Below are 23,340 nucleotides of genomic sequence, written 5' to 3'. Positions count from 1 at the left end.
GCACTGCAGGAATGGCACAGAAAGTACAGAAAGTATCACCTTTTATTGAGGGAACCATATCATTTACTCAGGGTGTTCAAGAAAATTACTGGAAGAAAGAAAACAAACAAACAAACAAAAAAACCCAACAAAACAAAAAAACTACACTTTAAAAAAGATGGATAGTTGGTATGGAGTGCTTTATGAAAACAGAACAAAACCAAAAAAGAACTGTGAGCCATGCTATGAACTCTAGTGTAGAGTTTGCATTTTTAAAATTCCTCGCAATGGATCTGGAATAAATCAGCAATGGGTCAAACCGGTTCAGAAAGTGTTTGAATAACTGCCCATGGAGTGGCCAAAGGTTCTCCGTCAGCAGAGTATTTTGACTGCTGCTGTTCAATTACCATTTGAGAAAGCAGGACTGCTGGGAAAGACAACACAAGGTAAACCAACACTGGCTACAAAAGCAATCAGTGCACCAATATCCACAGTGCACAGCCCAGCCCTGAGCCCTTCTCAAAGCAGCTTCACCTCGTGCTGCTCCAGGCCAGCAGCGCTTCACACAGCCAAAGGTGAGGGGCTGTCAACAAATCAGGAGAGCCCGAAAGATCTCGTTTTATCTCTACCATAGAAACTGTCATTGACAAATCATTATTTTACATTTATAAAATATATGATGAGGAACATACCGCATGCATTCTAGACTTTCTGTCTGCACTGGAAATCAGCTGGGAAATTAGGAGGTATGGTGTAGAAACATCACTACGAATATACCGTATTACTGCTTTTGCAGCTGCAGTCCCAGAATTTGTTTCACAATAATTCAGTTACCCATGTTTAAACAACCAGCCAGCAGAAGAAAGGCTGATATATTTCATATGCATTCTCTTTGAGCAGGGGGGCCTTCACGTCTGGTCGAAAAATGTCAGGCTCATATGACACCACCAGAGTCAGGAGAGATGCCTAACCATAACTAAAAGCAGAATTTGGCCAACACAATTGGAAAATACCATCACAGTATATACAAATGCAAACACGCAATCTCATATAAGAGCAGAGCACGAGACAGATTGGATTTTTTAATCACACCTTTAAAGAAAACAACTTTTCATGTACAAACCTCTCACTGTGCTCCTACGTGGATCCTTTATCCCACTGCAACATAAACAGACATACCATAGTCTGGAGTAGGGAAGAAAGATTTTCCTCTTTTTTTCCCCCCCATTGAGGATTTTAAACAAAATTTCAAAAAGCAAAAGAACAGATCTGGCCTGCCTTCCAAACTGACTTCAATAATAGATAAACAGTTTTAAGTCTACCACAGTCAGCAAGTACATACATAAGCTTTACATTAATACACTTACCTATATTTTTTAAGAGAGCTTCATTTTTCCTCGTTGTTCTTGGTTTCCTCTAGCATATAGTCCAGAAGAAAAAAACTAGACATTTTTCCTGATTCACCAAAACCACACTTTTACAATGAATATCCTAATGGTTTAGATATTATTCCTCAAAACTTCTTTTTCAAGAAAAACAGCTTTTCTGTCAGCTTCCTACAAGCTTTGTATCATCTTTCTAAGATCATTCTGTCAAACCAATCCTTCAGAAAGGAAGGATTTTAGCTTGCATCCTGCATGCAGTGCCTGACTTGAAGCTGCCATTCTCTTCTTCAAGTCTCTTATCTCTGGTGCACTTCCCAGTAACACCTGAGGGCTTTGGTACTTTGCAAAAACAGAGTGGATCTCAGTATTGGCAAAGACATAACCAAACACAAACATTTGAAGTTATTACTTAAAAACCAAGATTCTGAAACAGCATTTTTAACAAAATTAAACAGATAAACTTTGGTGCAAATTAAAAACAACTCTCTTGTATCTGAGCCCATAATGACTATTTTGAATACAGATTATTTACTGCTGGCAATAAAGAAGTTTTTTGGTAACTTTTCTGTTATTGGGAAGAGCTTGAATATAATCCAGTCAGAAAAAAAAAAAAAAAATGCTGACTTTCCTAAATAGGGGCTGTGTTTTTGCAATAAAGAATACTGGTCAATATACAAGTGGAGGAAAACTGAACCAGATGTCAGTAATAGGACCACAGAACATTGCATTTGCCCAGAATCACTATTTTAAACACATGATGTTGGTCTACTGGTTTGTGGGATAATACATTCTTGGCAGCCAGAAAGGGCTTCGATATGTTAGAAGGTTATCCTTCCTTGAGAAAAAAAAAAAAAAAAAAAAAAGAAGAAGAAAAAAAAAAAAAAAGAGGAGGAGAAGAGAGGTGAAGTTACCTATAGCAAAAAAAAAAAATCATGATTTAAGAAATCAGTTCAAAGACAAGCCAGCCACAAAACAGAAACCCTGGGGGTCATATTAACTTTTGTTTGCTGCTTTATCTCCTTATTATGAATACTTCATTCATGCTTCATTGCACTTTGCCTTCCTGGTTTTTTTAAGGATTCTTCCTTTCATTTGTCATTGTACTGTTTCTGGAGAGCTCACACCTTGCAGCCCCACCCAGGGCAGTCAGAGCTATGTGGGGGAACCACCCCCAGATACCCAGAGCACACAGAGCCAGTGCCAAGGGCTTTTCCTCTTTGCTCACTCCAGGACCCTGCTGCCCTCACTGGCATTACTGAAAGCAGCTGCCCCAAAATCTCTGCAGGCAGCCCTGGAAGCTGTAAGCACACAAGTTACAACCCAAGTCCCTCTCCACTGGCAATTTGGTAGTTGCCCATCTCTAAAATGTTGCCTAGCTCACAGTCACAGGGGTTTCTAAGTGGATTTTTGGTGTGTTTTTTCCCCCTTCTACTTAAAAAGTCTTCCCCTTCTATCTGTAAGTCTTCTTAATATTGAAATAAAACTTCAAAATATACTTTGTATGTTTGGCCAACACTTCCCTGTTTTACCATTTAATACATTTAAAAATCAACTCTGCTCATTGTCTCAACAAACCCTCCTCTGAAAGATAATTAAAACCACTTCCCAATATACAACCAAAGTTTTATTTTTATAGTCTATCTTCAATTATGGCATAATCCTTTCTTTTTTTTTTTAACCAGTGAAATATACAAATCACACAAGACAGAAATATGTACATTAAATGTACAGAACAGAGGAAAGGACATAGAAGATTTACATATCTGAATGACAAGTAAAATATTTTACATTAAATAGGGTTTTAATAGCTAGGATCATGAGATTCAATTCTGCTCAGACAGAAGTCACTAAAAAGGAACATGAGGTGATTCAGCAAATGAAAAAAAAGATCATGGTTTTTGTACAATAAAAACCAAAGTGACATATTCAATGAATTAGTGCTTTATTTATTTATTTCTCTTACTTTAAAGATATTCTTTGCAAACATCTGAAGATGAGGGGTAAATACGTCCTTGTACAATAAATTAAGAGCAATAAAGCGCCATTAAGAAGCTGATAAATGATCAAGATGAATTTAATGATACAGCTTAAAGGCTTGTGAAAAGTCAAGGCTTTAGTACAACTAGGCTAAAGTGAAAGGTTTTCCTCACTTGGTATCTGCAAAACCATTTTCTTTAACTTGTAGGATGGGACTGAGTTGGAAAGGGGCATCTGAACCAAAGATGAGATCCTGTATAACTACACAGCGTGGGGGGAACACATATTCTTTGACAAATAACAATTCTCTGTTCAAAAACTGAAAAGCAAGGGCCAAATGCAGCACATTTTAGAGTTGGAAGGTGTCTCCTCTCAGCAACAATCAATAATGCCCTTAATGTGAGAGTGGCATAGAAGTGATCTCCAGACTGGTATCAATTCAAGTGCAGAGTGCTGCCTCTACCAACCACCCAAGGAAGTCCTGAAATTGGGAAGAGGCTTACTTCTTTGTGATTATCCTTAAAACTTCTGAACATTAAAAGTTCTTAAAAAAATAATAATTAAAAATAAAAAACCACCAAAAGCTTAGAATCAATCTAAACACCTGAAGAGATCTGAAAAAGAAAATAAGGGATGAACTGCCCCTTTAATTTAGATGTTTTATTTTTTTCTAAATCATTAAAATATATATGTACAAAAAGCTTTGAAGTATCAGACACCAGAGACCACAGTTCTCCCATATATATGTAACTGCTCGAGTATAGTCTGAACAGTTGTAGTGTATATCTGCAGTATATTATCTAAAGCATGTGTATTTAAGACATAGGATGATAAATTTGGTATTGCTGCAACGTTTCATTGAACTATAATAGTCAGTTAATGTTATTAAAATATGAAACTACTGTCTCCTTGAGTGAAAGCGTTCCCAAAATCTGCGAAAAGAATAAAAATCAGTCATTCCAAGAGCGGATATCTAATGATTTATTTTCTCACATAAAATTAGAGGAGTTATTTGTCAAGCTGTGTTTTGAAAGACGGACAGCTATTACACCATTTTAAGGCATTTTCAAATTTGGGGAACTCTCCTTTCCATGGGCTTTCCAGGCTGGGAAAGCAAAGCTGTTTGCAAGCATTGCCCAGCTCCAAGTGCTCCGGGCAGCCTGCCCCAGGCTGCTCCACACCCAGCAGCAGGGAAGCGCTGCTCCGGCACACAAGACACTCAAACGTCACCGTTACCTGATGAGGCCAAGCTCTGCCTTGAAGAATATCTTTATTATTCACCAAGGCACTTTTTTTTTCTGGTTTTTTTCCTGTCTTGCTCGGTTCTGGAACCAGCCCTGGTGACTCAGGGATAGCGCAGTTGAAGCCTTTCTGATCCTTTGCTCTTTGCCCTCCGCTGACCCTTGGCGGGCAACCGACACCGGCACCTTGTGATGAACATACCCCTTATTTACAGAGCCCTACATGCACTGAACAGCTTTATACACCCTACTCTAGGAACTTCTAGTGTCTGAACCTAAAAGTCATCAACAGCTCTGTGTGTTCCTCACATCCATAAGGATTGTTCTAACATCCCAAGCACATTACGTGGTTGCTCTGTCTACTGCACATGTATTATGTTCCATGGATCTAAATTAGGATATGTCGGCTTTTCCCCTCAAACTACTCTATTGCTCGTAAGAAAAGTCAATTTTTTTTTTTAACTTTGTAAAATAAATATTCTCAGATTCTCCCCCATTATTGCCAAAAATATAAGCCTCACAAAGTTCTGGGATGGACGCAGAGAGGGTTTCCAGGCACTTCTCTTTGCAACCTTTATATTTTTTCTTTTTTCTTTCTTTTTTTTTTCCTTCCCCGCCCTTTTTTTTTCTTTTCTTTTTTTTTTTCTTTTTTTAAATTTTTTTAAGAGAAGACAAAAACTCCTTGGACTCTATAAATAAAGTGGAGATAGTCCTGCGGAAAGGGAGAGGGGCCTGCACCCCTTGCTGGCAGGCGGCTGCAGTTCCTCCCACCTCATCCGTGCCCTATTTGCACACAAACTGGTCCACGATCTCTGTGCACAACTTGCATTTCACGTAGCAGCACCAGTGGAACTTGCAGTGGCAGCGCTCTCGCTGCACCGTCTTGAACTGGTCGTAGCCCCGGCCGCAGCACATGAGTTCACAGCCGTCCATGCCCTCCGAGGTCTTATTGCACAGGCGGCCCTGGGTGCCCAGGGAGCCGGTGCTCTCGTTGCGCACGCAGTAGTCGGGGCTGGGGTCGATGTACACCAGGTCGTGGATGGTGGGGGCGTTGAAGCGGCTGTTCACCTGCACCAGCTTCCCCCGGCTGTTGAGCTTCATGGCGGCGGCGCTGTCGTATTTCTCCTTCAGGGCATCGCCCACCTTGCGGAAGTCGGCGAGCTGCAGCCAGCAGGTCTTCAGGCTGCAGGAGCCGGAGACGCCGTGGCACTTACAGGCCACGTCAGCCAGGTTGTACACCGTCTGCAGGAGTCGGGGAGAGAAGCAAGAACCGTGATCAACGACCAGCATGGCTGTGAGAGCATTTATACCCCTCATCTCCTGCCCTCTTCTTATTCCCACCAGCCCCTCCACAGTATTCACCTTAGCATCTTCTCCCCTCCTCCAATAAGGACAAATCAGCTGACACACACATGCTCCCCCAGCACCCCGAAGAGCCAGGAGGACGTGGAGAGGAGAGTCTCACCAGCCTCTCCCCACAATGGAGACAGCCACAACAGCACACGGAGCCCAGACAGCAGCATCACTCAGGCTGCACTCAAATTTTAGGAATTTGCTCTCACGCCAGCAAAGGATTTTGCTGTTTCATTGAGAAATGTAAAACATGCCCTCATTTTCTATCTGAGTTGCTCTCCCTATTGATCTCTGCTTGAGGCTGCAATTAGGGAAAGAGTTAAGATTCCTCTTGTTCCTGGCTCAGCTGCAGCTGATTGTCTACTCTTGGCTCAGCTTCCTCCTCCTATCCCAAATACTGCTCTGGAAGAGAGACTTCATCCAAGAAGAAACCCCCAAACACCTATGGGTGGGAGTCAGAGCTACATAGCAATATCCTCTTTACAAAGCTTTGGCAGGGAAACCTCAGTCATTTGCCCTGTACAAATAAAATAAGAGTCAGTGTTGACACTGCCCCAAAAATCCTGGGGTCTGACACATTAGATGATACTGTAGACAGCTTCCACCCAGCAGTTACAGAGTCTTAACACTGCCAAATGGCACTGCAAAGATGAGGCTGAGGAAGGAAAAAACTCCTCAAGTCTCTCAAGCAACTGTGAAAGTGTAATTTTTCTTCTCGCTAATAGTAATTGGCCTGTCCATTGCTTTCAGACACCCTCCTCTTACATTTAAATACTATTAATTTTCAATTATCTTTCATCCTTCTTCACCTTAGAACACAAGTGCAAAGTCTCAGCTGACTATTGCTGGCACTTCAAGCTGTAGGAAAATAATGATTTTGGCTCTTCATATTCAGACTATTAAAAAAAAGTTTACACCCATTCATTTAAAGCATTTTTGAGATTAAAGAAACCATGAAGACATGTTCAACCACAGAAGACCATGTTTTCTAATAGCATAGAGAAGGTTTTCACATACTCTTAAACCAGGCATAGAAAAAAGTCAGAACAATCCTGTGGCACAATTCCAGCCTGGGAAGCCCAGCACACCCCTCTTCCTTCCAACACACACTGTCCTGGTTGGAAATACCAACTAATAAAATTCTGTTCTACAGGGAATCCACAGCGAGCAGGGCTCTTTTCATGAAACAATGCAGAGGGAAGCACAACACGCTTTGGTCCCAGCCTCCCCAATGAGGAAAGCAACAGGACTGTCAGACAACCAAAAGCAACATCAACTCATGCACTCCCCACCCATCCACACCCTGTATTTGCCATTTTCTTGTTTCGTGCATGAAAACAAAGACAAGCCATGGGGGCTGCTCTGTGCCCTGCTGAACCACGCTTTTCCCAAAAAGAAGGGACGAGGAGGAGCGTGGAGGGACACACTGTGGTGCAGACACTCACTCTTCTGCCGGCCTCGTTGTTGTGCAGGTTCATCAGGATGCGGGCGCTCTCGTAGGAGCCTCGCTGGTAGACTCGCTCGCGCTCGCGCGCGTCCACGAACTCCTTGGCGAAGCGATATCCGTACTCAATGTTGTCCCCGCAGCCGCCCCACAGCCAGTCCCGGGGCAGGTCCTTGGGGCGCGCGGCGCGGCTGCAGCCGCAGGAGGACAGCTCGCCCTCCCGGCAGGCGCGGCTCATGGCGTTGACCACGCCGGCCGCGCTCACCGCGTAGGTGAACGCCGTCTCCCGGCTGCCTGCACAGAGACACAAGCGGGGTTAGGGGACAGCCACCACACCCGGCCGCCTGATGGGCCAGGAGGACAAAGGCTCTCCAGAGCCACCAAGTTCACTCGCATGGTAAAAAGGGTGAGCAACCCTGAACCACGCTGCCCAAAACATCCTCATTCTGAAAGAACCAAGGCAACCCAAGCCATGTGAGCGCACTCGGTTTGTCAAGAGCAGAAATCACTTCTCTTTCATGCTGGTGACTGCCTGGATGAAAGTGCAGAGTAGAGGTGGGTCAGGGCCATGAGGCCAGTGAGGCCAAAGCAGCCATGCCTGCATGTGAGGGGAGGGAAGGGTAATAGGCTCCCTGCCCATCAGAAGAAAGAGATGTTAAATACAACTTTTAAAAGTCTGGTTCTTAAATTACTACTTCTCAAACGTGATTGATGCACTTCACCCACTTATTCCAATTTATTTAAAGTTCAAGCAATTTACGAAGTCTGCTAGTATCAAAAGAAATGCACAGCAGAATAACACACAACTTTTCACCCTACACATTAGCCAGACACTTCTGGAGGAGACTATTTAAAACTAACAACCTGTGCTGGTTATTATCCACCACTTCAGGTCTTGTGAATATGGCAAGGGAGCCCATGGACAATCATTTTTACAAATTACAGGGAAGAAAAAACCCTTGGCACGAGGTGGCCTTGAAAGTTTTCTCCTGCATCTGGTGCCCTTAAATGGAAATGGAAAACCTCAAGTTTCCAACTTTCGTTAAGAAAAAGTTACAATACCCATAATGTAAGACATGGCACATACCATCCTATTGACAGTATCGGATCCCACCTCATTAAGTGTCTGACTTCCCCAATCACTTTTCCAAGGGTGCCACAAGTTCTGAGTACAACCAGCAAAGCTTGCATATAAACAAACACTTGCACACACATAAAGACTTGCACCAGAGAGCAACACTTGAAGTTTGTTTTTCTCCTTGAGAGACAGCATCCCAATGGGTCGCTTCCAAGAAAGATTCTCAGAATGACTAAGAATAGACTAAATATTTTTTTTTGTTTATATGACTTAAGTCCTATTCCTAATCTTTAGTCTAATCAATACATCAAGCTAGCTTTTAATCTTGATTTTACGTGATTTTACTTAGGGAACATCATGGGCCTTTGAAAAACTAGGATGTTAAGAGGCCATGTTTTGGGCAAGTCACGTATATCTAGGCAGCAACATTTTTAGGCAAAATCTCTTTGAACAAGACGTATCATGACAGGTCAAATCTAATAGGAGCTTTCAAGCACTTCTGAAACATATATAATTTGGTTCATATTTAACATCAAGATGACACCATGATCAGAGCAGTTTTGTTAATACAACAGATGTCATCCACTGGATTAATTTTAGTAATAGATGCTGGGTTTAAATGGGAAAAATCAGAAATCTTATGTTAGGAAAGATGAGACTTGAGAAAGATCAGAAGTACTTTGCTACCTTACAATGGTCTATACTCACAGACACCTGCTCTTGGAAGTATGAATTGTGGGTATAAAGGGTTACAGGAATAGCATTTTCAGTTAAAAAAACATTGGCTTTATGTGGTGACTTAAGCCTTGCATCTACTACAAACTATAGCAGAGGGAACCTCATACAGATTTTAATGTTCCCATTTGCTCTGTAACACACATTTTTGGATTAATTCCTTAAGCAAAATTTCCACTATACTGAGAGGAAAGAAACGTGGTCTGCTTTGGACCACAGGACTCGCCTCTTCCAATCCGTTTTTGCTCTTTTGCATGTTTAGTTAACTCATGCTTTCACATGGTTAACTCTGCCACTTATTGCGGGATCATAAAGCTGACTATTTTTGACTAGTTTTCATTATTAACCTGGAACAAATTTTAAAGAACTTACTCTCTGTGGGAAGGAGAAGAAAAGGCTTGGGTACAGAAAGGAGAGTTGCCCTGCAAGTTCCCTCCTTGAACATTTAGGCAAATTATAAAATAGCATCAGCTGCTGAAGTTCACTTCAAGCCAACACCACCTCAAGTAATCGACCCCAGGAACACATTAAGAATGATGGCTCCACACGGATGAGTTACTCTGAGTTTTCTTTTTTTTCCTTCTTTTTTCAGTCTTTAGGCATAACTGTGCTTTCCTTCACTGTCAAACATATCTGTCTTTTCCCACAGTCCAGGATTTCTCTCTATTGTAGCCATGGCAAGCAAACACACATTCCAAACACGTTTGAGTCCCCTCTCTCCCATATATATAAAACATAGAAATGGAACTGTTCAATATACACACACTGTAGGAAGCCACCCACAGAGCAAGGCGCTGAGCTTTACACTTGATCTGAATAAGTCTGCGAGAACAGAACCTTTTTTTTTTTTTAATACCTGAACATAAGATACAAAATGTTCTTTGTCTTGCATTTTAAAAGCATTCTGCATCAGACTGAAGGCAGAATAAACTGGACCCCAACCACACGGAGCTGTAGGGGGAGGATCCAGTGATTTTGTTTCCTGTTAGCACTTAGCTCTGTGTGCAAAGCCCATGTGCAGCCTGCACAGGGCTGGCCACAAAGCCAGGAGATGGCAGCGAGCACCGTGGTCTGACCTGGGAACCAGCACCCAAGGAGAGCACTGCAGAACACGGGCCCTAAAATTTTACAGTTCAATAAGCCACAGAGCAAGTTTCCAAACGCAAGGGCAGGTTTATTTGTACAGCTTTAGCTAACTGCAGGGTAAATCCTGGAAGAAAGACTGTCCATTGACACACGGGGCCGTGGCTGGGCCGGCGGGCAGTGCCGTGCCCAGGAACTCTCTGGGGCGCAACCAAGGGCACGTGGCAAAATCTCCCAAACAATGTGCACTCAGAGCCTGCACCTCCTGCACTGCTGGGAGCAAGTGGTATCTGACAGCCCATCACACAGGGCATGGCAGGCTGAATCAATGGAATCAGGATCTGAAAGTGTCCACTTTTCCCTCCACACAGAGGAGCACCAACTGGTCATTACCGAGGGTCAGCGTGAAATACTACAACTGCTACGCCTCCTTCCTGCTCTCAGTGAATATACTCTTCATACTCTAACTCCTGAATATGGCTATTAACCTTGCTTCCATCTGCAATTAGAATAAGTGGCTTAATTACATGATGAATTGCTGTGTAGACATCAGCTAATACAGTCATATCCCAGCAAAAGGGTGCGGCAAAGTTATTTAACTTGAAAGGAACCACCTTTAAATAGATCTGTCATACTTGAGGAGGGCAGAAGAAATATCGATTCCAGAGACAGACACCACAAATCATGGGCCCCATCCTGTACACTCCTTCACACCAACAGTTCCCCTGAGCTAATTTTCACTTACTGGGAAAATAAATAAGGGCTGAAGGATTAATGCCTAATTAATTTTATGACTTTTTTTAGATTACTAGAACAGAGAGGTGTACAGAAGAAGCTCGCTTTCATGTTTTTAGACTTTTGCTTGAGTAAGGTAAAAAAAAAACCAAATTCTATGGAGGGTTAATACTGTTCTTTAAAAAGCCTAGGGAAGGTTGTTTATCTAAAATCAAATGTTCCAATTCGGTACTTTCATGCAATAGATTGTTTTCTATTTGTCTGATAATCTCCAAATAAAAACTTCTTTTAACAAAAACTGAGAGACCAAATTTGAATTGATGCATTCCTTCAACTTTTAACTGGAGTCAGTCCATTTACAAACAAACCTATACTGAGACTGATTTTAAAACTTTTTCTAAAGCAGGACAGAAAAATGCTGCCATAAAAGCTTTACTTTACAACTCCAATTAAAAAGCAGCGCTGCATTTGCCAGTGTACCACTCTCTACTTAAAAGATCACAAGTGTCATCCAGAAAAGTAGGTGGTTTTCAGTTGATTACACAAAATCAGCAATTTGACTTGAGAAAGTCAGAGGAAGGTTTCACCATGGACCCTGTTTAACAGGACTGGTTAAAATTTTGCCAAGGACTTTAAAATACTAAGAGGTCCTTAAATGCCAAGAAAGGCAGGCAGCACATGAGCACTGGAGAAGGCCATTTCAAAAAGGATCTGATAGGGGAAGGGTTGGGTGTCCACCAAATTGTGATAAGATGTTAAACAAGAAGCTGTCTCTTACCAGCAACATGATTCCATTAAATGTCAGTTACAAGGACAATCACACATTTTACCATGATAGAACTGATCTCCTGACAATTACCCTGCTACAGCAATTTAAAAATAAATCTGTTTTCCTTAAAAAAAGAAAAAAAATACTGTATCTGGAAATAAGCAAGGAGGAATTGCCTATAAACACTAATCGACAGAGCAGCAATTTTCAGTTAACCTCTGGACCAAGAGCGATTTATTATCCAGCTGCTAACTTTGGAACTAGACATGGACATCTTTAATTTTACAAGACACTGCTGGTTTTAATTCCTGCAGGTTGCCTTCGTTTTGTCTCAGGTTTTCTAAAAAAGAGATTTCAGGGCCTTATTTTCCTTTCTCCCCTATTCCCATATGCAAATATATATTCCTACTTTGTTTTCCAAGACATATGGCTGGACAGTGGTGGGAAATCACCTCCAGCTAAAAATAATCCAGCTCCTTTGCCAACTTTTAGAAACACTTGATTGTATACAGTACTCAGTAAGAACCTGGCAAGAGATTCAAGTGCAGAACAGTGTGTGCCATACATATCCTTAGACAAGAGTTTAATCGTAAAGATGTTGCTTCCTACCTATCTGCATGACTCTGCCAAAAACAGAGTTGTTGTCCACAGTGCTGCAATTCCATCTTCTATGTCTGAATTGATACTGGCACTCCTTAATGCCCGTCTTTGCACCCTCTCCAATGAACTGCATATGGTCCTGATACAACTGGCAGAGTTTCTTCTGTCCTTGGGAAAGCCCTGCTAGCTGGCTACATAGTGGCTGGGCTCCTATAATATACACCTCTGACATCTGAACAGGGTTCATGGGGTTCATGGGGTTCATCCCTAAAGACCTGCACAAAGAAAGATTTGCATTAATAAACAGAAGACTTCAAAATAAAATAAAGCAATTAAAAAAAAATCTAGAAATCCCAGACAGAACTGTATTTTATACGTGAGTATACAACTCCTGCTTTTGTTAACAAGTGAGGAAAAACCCCAGACACTTTAATATGAAGCTTTTGTTTGAAGAACATGACAGAAGTTACTAGTTTCCACCCATGTGGTTATCACCATACATTAGAGACTGAAGTACGACACAGACTTGGAATACTAGGCAGTCTTTTACCAGCTTAAATTGACACAGTAAAAAAAACCAGAAGCTCCAAACAATTGCCAGGAAAATAAAGGCGAGGAAAATAAATAAAGCAAAAATTAAAAAAGCTCTCCAAATCCCAATTTGTCTTAACACATATTTTATATTTAAGTCTGGGTTTTTCAATCTGATCTACTATAAACAAATAGGGAAACCTTTAGCAAGCCAGAAGTTAGAAACTTGCTACAGACTACGTCTAGCTTCTTCCAAATGACAACGCAGAAACATACAGGCAAGTATATTCATTCTAAACAAAATCAACTTTGTTTTCTTAATTCTTAAAGTGCTCTTCACATGATACATTTCAATTAAAAAGTAGCTATAAATCCAAAAGGCATCACTGGAAAAAGCAGAGAAACACCTTTTTCAAGAACTCTCAACATTGTACACTATACAAATAATTTGCCAAAGCAGGAATTTAAACGTACTCCTTTGTAATGAAATATATTTGTAAACATTTCAGTTACAGAAAACTTCAAACTGAAACTTTAAGTTTTTCCTTGCAAATCAACATTTTCTCTTGTACATGCAAAACATTTAATGTAAGGAAGTTGAAATGTCTCTTTTAAAAGAAAAGCAATCACAGTAATTTAAAGATGATAAAATTCACAGAGAATCTACCAGACAGCATTCTAAAAACTGTGTTTTACAAGACGAGATGTTGCACATTTACCCTTATTCGACAGAACCGTTCCTTTTCCTACACAACATATTCAAACCAGCACACTTCTCCCCTGCTGCCTCGCTCCTGCCGCACTCCCGCAGAAACAAAGTACAGAAGCACAGAGACATTGAAGCAAGCAAATCTTGACACCCCCTTTCAAAACCAAGCCGATACGAGATGCTTACCACCAAGAGCTGGCTTCTATTACAACCTGGGTAAAAGAGGAGAAAACGGCCAGAGCCACTACGAGGTACTGAGAAGCCATTGTACTGCCAACTGTCCCCACAGCACCTCCGTGGATTAATACTGCACTGGATTTCTAGAGGGGGGAGAAAAAGGATCAGATTGTTTATTGCTTCTCAGACCATTTTCGAGCATTCAAGTTTAAACAACGGAAGTCTCCGGGCCCCTTTTAACTTGACTCTGACTCGCCGGCCCTTCTCCCCGCCGAGGCTCTGGTGCCAGACACAGGCACGTCGCAGCTCCCGCTGCACCGGGCAGAACCCACCCCGCCAGCGCCCACCCCCCCGCGGACACCGCCTTCCCGGGGCGCCCGCCCGTCCCTCTGCCCCGGCCCCGCCGCTCCGCACCCCGCCCGCGGCCGGACGGGACGGGACCGAGCGCAGCAGCTGCTCCGGACACGGGACCCATCCCTGCGGCCCCGGACACGGGACCCATCCCCGCGGCCCCGGACACGGGGCCCATCCCTGCGGCCCCGGACACGGGGCCCATCCCCGCTGCTCCGGACACGGGGCCCATCCCCGCTGCTCCGGACACGGGACCCATCCCCGCTGCCCCGGACACGGGACCCATCCCCGCGGCCCCGGACACGGGACCCATCCCCGCTGCTCCGGACACGGGGCCCATCCCCGCTGCCCCGGACACGGGGCCCATCCCCGCTGCTCCGGACACGGGACCCATCCCCGCTGCTCCGGACACGGGGCCCATCCCCGCTGCTCCGGACACGGGACCCATCCCCGCTGCCCCGGGGCTACAGCGACCCGCGGTCCCCGGGCCGGGCATTACCCCATGGCTGCCCGCGCCTGGGACACGAAAGGCTCACGGCTGGCTAAAGGCGGCTTCAGGTTTGCAAAGCGAGCCCGACAGGGAGGGGGGCCGGTGCCTCGAGTGGTCCGTTCCGCGGGGGACCCGAGGGCTCCCGCCCGGGGATGATGCGGCCGGTCCTCCGTCGTCCCCTAAAACATCGCGGCGCAGCCTCGGGGCTCCCGCCCTCCGCGATCGCCGAGGCAGCGGCGAGCTCCGCGCTGGCCCCGCGGTGACTGCCCCGACGGCAGCCCCAGAGCCGGTATCGGCCCGGGGAGGTACCAGGAGCGACAAGGAGCAGCTCTGCGTCCCGACCCGGACCCTGCAACAACCGGGCTGCCGTCTTGGAAGTCAAACGCCTCCCGCGACAGGTCCCGCGATCACCGTCTGGTCCTCACACGGGACTCTCTCACTCTCTCCCTAGAGCCATTCCCGGGGTTTATTTCCCCTCCCCTCGGAAGGGAAAAAAAAAAAAAAAGAAAAAGAAAAAAAAAAAAAAAAAAAAAAAAAAAAAAGAAGAAAGAAAGAAAAAAAAAGACATTTCGACACTTGGGGGCTCCCTATTCCCTATTCATTCTCCAAAGGCCCTTAACGCTGAATTGAAGGTGGTTTTAATTCTAATTTATTTCTGTTTGTGGAGGGCCGGGAGGAGCGAAGCGCTGGCAGCGGGGCCGGACACGGAACCTGCCCGGGCACACGCGGGGAAGCTGCCGCAGCGTGGGGACCCCCGTGCGCCGCTCCCCGACACTGCTCCGGGGCTGCAGAACGGGCGAAACCTCCCCGCGCCGTGCTGGGTTAAACATCCCCTGCCGGGCCAGATGAACCCCCCCAAGTCCCCGCTGCTGGGGGTGGGCAAATGGGGGCCGGTCTCCTGCAGCAGAAAGAGCCCGCCCGCCCCACAGGGACTCAGTCCCGGCAAAGGTGCGAACGCCGAGGGCGTGAAGAGCGAGGGACCAGGCGAAGCGAGGTGTGCGCGGGGCAAGCCGCGACACCCAACAGCGCGCATCGCGCCGGGCTCTGTTCATCTTGTTACTTCTTGAAATAATGACAGTCACAAAGAAGCGCCACGAAAGCGCCCGAGCCCAGAGGAGGTCGGAGACGCCGGTGCCCATGCGGGACGCCGACAGCTGTGCAGGAACGCGGCCCAGCAGACAGCGCGGGCACGCCGAGCTGCCGGAGGGAGCGGCGGGCTGGGACAGCGGCGCGATGGAGCGCTGTCCCCGCTGCAAGACGCGGTCGGCAGGGCCGAAGGCTGCAGGGCCCGGGTGCCCCCGAGCTCCCGTCGCTGCGCCCGAGCCCCAGCCCGGCGGCGGCGCCCCGGGAGCGGTGGCGGCCCGCTCCCAACAGGGGGCGGCCTCGCTCGGGGCTCGGCCCCTCCGACGGCTCCTCCGCGCCCCGGCCCCGCCGCCGTCCCCTCCTCGGCTGCGCGCCCCGCGCCCGGCAGCGCGGCGGAGGAGGCACCTGCGCCCGGGGCCGCGGGCGAGCCCGGCCCTTCTGCACGCAGCAGCTGACAAGGTACCACCAGAAACAGCACCAAAAAAAAAAAAAAAATAATAATAAAAAAAAAAGCCAACAGTAAAAAAAAAAAATAGAAGAAAAAAAAAAAAAGTCAGACTGCCCAGCAGCACGGAGCACTGGAGAACGGGAGTGTGAGGCACCGTGTTCAACTTTGTAGGGCCGCGGAGATTGGGTTTTGGTATTTAACGCACCCCATGCGGAGCCCGCGCTCCTTGCCGAGATGAAAAGAGAGGCTTTTACAGATCCTGCACCGCGGGATCGCCTCTGATCCTGTTTTACACGGGGTGTCTGGAAAGCCTGCGAGGGCATCTGGTTTTCTAGGAGCACTACCAGCGGGCAGGCGGCATCCAGAGCCCGGCTCCGGGGGGCTGTAAACCGCGGGAGGCGCAGCGGCTCCGCGGGGACCCCCCGGCCGCCCCCTGCTCCCCGCTGCGTCTTCACAGCCATTTGGAGGAGCCAGACCACGTCTCACGTTTGCAGGGAAAGGCACTGGTCGGGTCCCGGCCCAGCTCTCCCCACCGGAGGCGCAGAGGGGTTGTTTTCCCGGGGGTGAAGGCACATCGTGTCCTTCCCTCGGCGCCCGGGGACAGCATCGCTCCTCGGCCCCGCTGAACTCCCCGTGACCCTCGGAGCGCAGCCCATTTACCATACAATTGACAATTAAAAACAAACAAACAACAAAAAGCCAACAGCCTTTCCAACATGGAGTCCTCGCAGCGCCAAGGGGACCCCGAGGAGCCGCGCTCCTCCGCGCTGACCCAGGCGGGACCCGCTGCAGATGCAGAGTGATAATCTCCAGAAACTGAGAATAAAATTAAATGGAGGGGGGTGGGGGGGCTGACTCCGGGTCCTCCGCTGGCCCCAAGCCAGTTCTCCTTAAAGGTACAGGCCACCATTAGCGCCGACGTTTGGCTCCTCCATAGCGATCCTCCTCGGGAAAGTTTGGGAAGTTTGGAAAGATGTCTTTAAACTCGCGTTAGGAGCCGCTGCCAGAAAGATGCACCGGGACGCGGCGGGCAGAGCGAGCCCAGCAAGTGTCCCTGCGGCGGGCAGCCTCTCTTCGGGGGGAAATTTAAAAAGAGAAGGAAAACCAGCAAGTACAAGAGCTCTTCCCAAGTGGCGAGCAGAACTCTCCGCGGTGGGTGAGCATGGAGAGGTACGAGCACCCGGCGGCAGCCGAGGAGGGCAGGAGAGGCCGCCCCGCGCCGGGGCCCCGCACCTCGCCGAGCGCAGCCCACCCGGCGCGCCCGCGGCCCCTGCGGCGCGGAGCCCCCGCACCCGCGCGGACTCACCTCCATCGCGCGGGATCACCGAGCGGGAGCAGCCAAGTAATCCAAGCGGAGCAGGAGGAGAAACGGCGAGACGAGAGTAAAATCCTGGCTCGCAGGAGCCGGGCGGTAGCGTCCCGAGCCGCGGCCGGGGGAGCGCGGGGGCCCGCGGAGCTGGCGGGGGGCGGCGGGCGAGCGGCCGCCCTGTCCGGCGCAAACCGAGCGTGTCCGACTGCGGAGCGGGGCACCAGTGCAGCCTTCTTTCCAAGGTCCATCAGCAATCGCAGTAATTAGGGCTTTCCACCAGCAGAAGAAGAAGGAGGTAAAAAAAAAAAAAACCCAAAAAAAAAAGCCAAAAAAAAAAAGCCAACCCAACACACGCACACAGCGCCCGTGGGCGTGATTGTGCGGAAGCAAATAAAAATCTTCACAAGCGGCAGCGAAAGCGCCGCGGGCGACGATCCGTCCCACCAGCCCAGGTGGTGCCGCCGCGGGGCTCCCCGCGCTCCCACCCGGCTCCGCCGGCGCTCGGGCCGCCGACCGCCCCCTCCGCAGCTCGGCGCGGACCGGCCCGCGAGAGGGGGACGATGGAGCCGAGCGGGTGCAGGGCTCCCCCCTGCCCGCCCCCCTTCACTTGCTTAAAGGCTGGGCGGTGCAGAGCCGGGGGTCCGCCGCTGCAGAGCCATCCCGGGGCCGGCTCCCTCCATTTTACACTGAGAAGAAAAAGCCCAAACAGAAAAAGAAGTTTCTGCACAAGCGGGAAGGGGGAGGGGGGCTGTGCACGCGTTTGCCTGTCTTACGGGGCGACTGATCCTGCAAGGCGAGCAGGGGCAGGGGGAGGGGAGCAGTCCGAGCTTCAGGAGCTGCGGCTCCCCCAGTCCATCGGTGCCAGAGGCGCCCAGCGCCGGGGAGCGGGATACGCGGGAGAGCAAGCCGGGGCAGGCGGCGTCGCGGCAGCCGACCTTTCCTCCGTGGGGCTCTGCCCTCGCCCGCTGCAGCCGGCCCCGCTCCCCCCGCGTCTCTCCCTCGCTCCTCTTTACCCCGCTGCTTAAAACTGCGAAAGAGGAAAAAAAAAAAAAAAAAAAAAAAAGAAAGAAAAAAAAAAAAAAGGAAAAGAAAAAAAAGTTAAGAGAGCCAACGGCAGCTGGAAAACTTTCTGGGCAGCGCATGCGCCCAGGGCCGGCCTATTGCAGACGGGGCTGGATTTTAAAGCTGTACGGCAGCAGCGGGACCCCGCGCAGCCCCGGGCCGGGCGGCGAGCGCCCGCCGTGCGTGTGCCCGGCCCGGCATCACCGGGCCCTTCCCGCTGGTCAAGCTCGGCGTGAAGCCCCGTGAGGGCAAACTAAACCGGTACACCCACATATGCACATGTACACCCATGTCAATGTATGTACGTATGTGTACATCCCCCATACGCACATGTGCACCCATGTAAACCTGTGTACACACATGTACGCCCACATACGCACGTGTACACCCATGTACGCCCTCATACCCCCCGTGTACACCCATACACACACACGGGCTCTGCCGGGCCGGCCCCGCGGCGCTCCCCCGCACACATGTGCACACAATGTGCGGCGCACATGGCCGCGCCGAGCGGCTGCCCCGGCATTCCTGCCGGGCGGCGCGGTGACAAGCCCTGCTTGTCGCATGCTCCGAGGCGCGGAGGCGGCCGCGTGTGCCGCCTGCCAAAGCTGGGGCCGAGCGAGCTCGACGGCTCGTGTTCCTCCTTCTGCGGCGGCTTTTTGGCGCTGTAAATTCGGCAAGTTGTTGACAAAACTGTTTGGATTGAATCAAGTAAGACCCAATGAGAGCTACAGGGGAGAGAGGCTTCGCGGACCCTTTGCACCTCCCCGCTCTGCAGCCCTCGGGTTTTTATTGCACTTCTCCCGTCCCGTGTGCACCGAAGCACAGGAAATGGGAGCGTTCCCCCAGCCGCGCCGTAACTCCGCAGTATTTCCCCTGCATCCGTCTGCAACTGTGGGTCCACGAGGGGACGCGGGGGAGGGGGCACATTATCAAAGCAGCCCTGGGAAATCCAACCAGGCTGCGAGAACAGCTCCGCTATCAATAAACGCATTCACTCCTTCAAAGCCATTCCAGTGCAAACAAAATCCCTTCAGGAGGCCGATGGGGGAGAAGGCACATCCCGGCCGGCCCGAGCCGCTGCCGCTGCCCACCTGCTCCCGAGCCAACAGCTCGTCCGCCCCGCCGGGGCGCTGCCGTCAGGTAAGCGCAGCCTCCGGCGGCGCCAGCGGCGACAGAACGGGCCGGCGGTGACCGAACGGGCCGGCGGTGACAGAACGGGCCGGCGGTGACAGAACGGGCCGGCGGTGACCGAACGGGCCGGCAGCGACAGAACGGGTCAGCGGTGACCGAACGGGCCGGCGGCGACAGAACGGGCCGGCGGTGACAGAACGGGTCGGCGGTGACCGAACGGGCCGGCGGTGACCGAACGGGCCAGCAGCGACAGAACGGGCCGGCGGTGACCGAACGGGCCGGCGGTGACCGAACGGGCCGGCGGTGACCGAACGGGCCAGCTGCCCCCGGCGGGGGGCTCCCCCTCGGCCCTGCGCCCCCCGGGCCGCCCCTCGGTTGCTCCGGCGGATCCCGCTCCCCCCGAGCCGGCCCGGGGGGGTCGCGCCGCGGGGCCGCCGAGAGGGGCGCGGCGCTGGGCCGAGGGGCAGCGCGGGGCGCGGAACGGAGCCGTGGGGGCGGCGCGGAGCCCCCCAGCCCACGGGGAGCAGGGGATGCTCAGCCCGGCACTCTGCGACACCTGAGCGCCCCGGAGGGCCCGAGGCCGCAGCATCGCTCCCGGCAGGTTTTTGTACTCTGATATCCAAAGAGCCTTTCCATTAGGAATCCTCACTGCCCGGGCTGCTGTTCGTTCCTCCGCACGCCTGGTGAGGAATTTATAAATTAGGTGTAGCACCAGGTCCGGGGAGGGGGAAGGAATAAGAGGGCTGTTCGTTTCTTTAAGAAGACCAACCTTAGTTTTATGCCTAGTAAATAATATTTTATTGCCTTTGGTTTACTGTGGCATTTCAATTATCCCCTTTAGGAGTCTGCAAACTGCGTAGGTTAAAGGTCATTTCTCAAATCACTAGAATTGGTAAAGAATAGCAGAAAACTGTAAAAGGGGGAGGAGCTGCGCAGTAAAACAAGAAAGATCGCCTGGAATAAACTAATAAAAAGCCCCGAGCTGTTTACCTCTCGCATTTGTATTCCCGAACGATGTTTATCATCGTGTAATTGCATAATGTCATCGGGCACAGGAAAACGCCAAGCCCGGGATGATCCACACGGGCAGGGCTGTGAGCTGCAGCTTGGCAAAGGGGGAAGCCAACACCAGATCATTTTCTGTGCCGGGATTCCTAGTCGCTGCCTTTAAAAAGAGAACTGAAGAGGGAATTTATAAATCACAGGCAAATTTTCAAGCTATGGCGCATATAAATGGAAATAAAGGGCAGAAATCCAAACATCCTGCAAGGCTTTAAGAATTTTAATTTCTCCTCACTATTTAAAACAGCTGGGTGAAGCAAGAGGGGGCAGGAGGGAGAAGTATTGACAGCATTACAGGCATTCATGCTGCCCAAGGTTTTGTTTTCCAGGTTTGTGAGTGATGGAGATCAAAAGGTAACTAGACAGTTGATCTGTCTGGCTTTACTGCCAACATCGAAGAGTTTTCTGAAGAAAAAAGGATAAATTCTCAGAGTAATGTCATAAGAAGTGTGATGATATTGTTGAATGCGTAAGCAGCAGAACCTCAGAAAGCAGCACTGTGGGATTTTAGAGATTTAGGTCTGTTACAGCTGTGCAATTCTCTGTAGGACAGAAGTAAATAATTTCTGGTCTTTTTGATGTTTTTCTGCCATTTTTCTGCAGAGTAATGCATTTTAACAAAGGAATGGTCACATCAAAACCTTGCACGCCTGTGTTCATTGGAACATGTGATTTACATCTTTCCCCTTTGGCCAGTGCAGGGTTTTCATCATGAAGAACCCATTTGGGAAACATAACTTTCAAGGAAAGGAGGTGTTTTCCTATATGTCTTTTTAGCTCATTATGGAGTTTGAGTATATAATGTAGGAATTATGACACATCTCACGTTGAACCACTGTACAGCCCATGTGCAGCTGCTTTGGTGTCATTACAGTGAATCTGCTTTTTTAGGTGAGGGTTGTACCATAATGCCCATTTGACAGAGCAAAGATGTCACATCACTTTGAACATGTAACCTGCACTCTGCCCACCAGACCATCTACTCCAGGGATGACTTTATTTTTAAAGCTCCTAGGGATTTAGATGTAACAGCCTTGAAATCACATATGTACTTTCTTAAGGCCACTTTCTTTCCAAAAAACATGCCTCTGGTTTTTGTCTACAGACCACCCTGTCATCCAAAAGATGGCTAAAACTACAAAAGAAATGCCAAAGATGATAATTTTATGCCAAATCTTGCAATAAGTGTTATTTTCCCAATCCTCATCCAGTGGAGACAAGAAACAGGATGGGAAACTCTCTTTTTAGAATATAATTCTATATTTTAGCTTGCCTAAATTCTGAACAGACTTTGACAAGTTGAGAGACTAGAAGACAAAGAAAAAAGTATGGATCTGTGTCCATGTATGGATGTACCCCCACCCTGTTCCTTTTCCATCTTTTAAATCCCAAATTCATTATGTTGAAAGACGCCAGCATATTTGGGAGCAGCAATAAACCACTAGAAGGAAGAAATAGGAGTCTAGATTAGCATTCATCTTTACCAGATGAAGACATAATTTAGATGCAGTGAGATGCAAATAAGAGGCAGGAGGCAAGAGAGAAAAGTTTACAGGGTAATGAAGTGTAACAAATTCAGGTGAATACACCAATCTCCAAACCTGCAAAGCCTGTAGAAAAACTTCTACCACTTTACATTTAAATTGATGATAACTATACCAGTTTATTATTACTAGTAATGAACTGCATAGCAAACAGCTCCAATTTGTCTGCATTATCAGCTGCAAAAAGACAGCTATGGACTCATTTTTCACGTGCAAAACACACATGGGTTCTTTCAATTTCCTTTTTATGAGGTCTAATAAACCCCAGTGCCACTGCAGAGACCACAGCCCAGGTACAAGACATGTGCTGGGTCATGGAGGGAAATAAAGAGATGAGAAAACAATTTACAAAAAAAAAAAAAAAAAAAAAAAAAAAAAAAAAAGAAGCAGAAGTAACTAAAAGCTATTGAACCAGGATGCCAACTGGATGAACATCTATTGCAGCATGGGGTTCCTCTGCCCTGAGCTCAGCCAGGTGGAAGATGGTCAGAAAATGCCCTCCCACAAGAGCAGGGAAAGCTGTGTTTTGGTGTCCCACAGCAATGATTGCTGTTCTGGAAGACTGGTGCCACAGGCAGCAGCTTGTGCCCTGCCCTGGCTCTGGCACACTGAGCTCAGTGAGCTGAGGTGAGGTGCTGGTGGCAGTGAAGGTGCCTGAAGGTGTTCAAGGAGGACATGACTCCCCTGCAGCCAGCAGGACATGGGAAAGCTGCCTGCACCTCTGGAGTTAGAGAGGCTGTGGGAGGGTTCTGACATTTTTTAATTTGATCTCTGGAATAGTAAGGTTGTTGAAGGTAACTAATAAAGGGATAAATTTACACCCATAGAAGAATGTGCTGTTTTCTCTCCTGTCCTGCCTCTCTCTGGGGCACGTGTCCCTTTGCTCACACCTTGTACCTTTGTCTCTGTGTGTGGGTCTTTATCTCGGTGATACCTTGCCCGTCCACATCTCGGCCATCCCCCTGCTGCCACCATATGTCATTGGAATGTTTCAAGTAGTGAGTCTGGTTTACTTAAAGAATAGTGCTTTTAGAGGAATAATACTTTGCTTTGTTTCCATT

The 23,340-nt window shown here is 48.4% G+C and overlaps 1 protein-coding gene across 3 annotated transcripts; it reads right to left on the bottom strand.

The window, feature by feature from the left end:
- Positions 1-2,966: 2,966 nt before the first annotated feature.
- On the bottom strand, positions 2,967-17,738 carry WNT5A (Wnt family member 5A). 3 transcript variants are annotated; one of them, XM_021534287.3, is made up of 5 exons: positions 17,475-17,738; positions 13,806-13,939; positions 12,389-12,654; positions 7,381-7,673; positions 2,967-5,824 (listed from the first exon to the last, which is right to left on the bottom strand). In XM_021534287.3, the coding sequence occupies exons 1-5, from the start codon at positions 17,478-17,480 to the stop codon at positions 5,366-5,368; spliced, it is 1,158 nt and encodes a 385-aa protein (XP_021389962.1). In that variant the 5' UTR covers positions 17,481-17,738; the 3' UTR covers positions 2,967-5,365. The 3 variants fall into 3 exon arrangements, with proteins under 3 accessions (XP_021389962.1, XP_085446730.1, XP_085446732.1); XM_085590604.1 differs by lacking the exon at positions 17,475-17,738 and adding an exon at positions 14,647-15,115; XM_085590606.1 differs by lacking the exon at positions 17,475-17,738 and adding an exon at positions 14,684-15,070.
- Between the last annotated feature and the right edge of the window lie 5,602 nt (positions 17,739-23,340).

This window comes from Lonchura striata, chromosome 12 (assembly GCF_050655825.1).
Source record: "Lonchura striata isolate lonStrDom1 chromosome 12, ASM5065582v1, whole genome shotgun sequence".
In the NCBI taxonomy this organism is placed as follows: Eukaryota; Metazoa; Chordata; class Aves; order Passeriformes; family Estrildidae; genus Lonchura; species Lonchura striata.
Note: the sequence above shows the minus strand (reverse complement) of the source record. Positions and strands in the feature narration are given on the sequence as shown.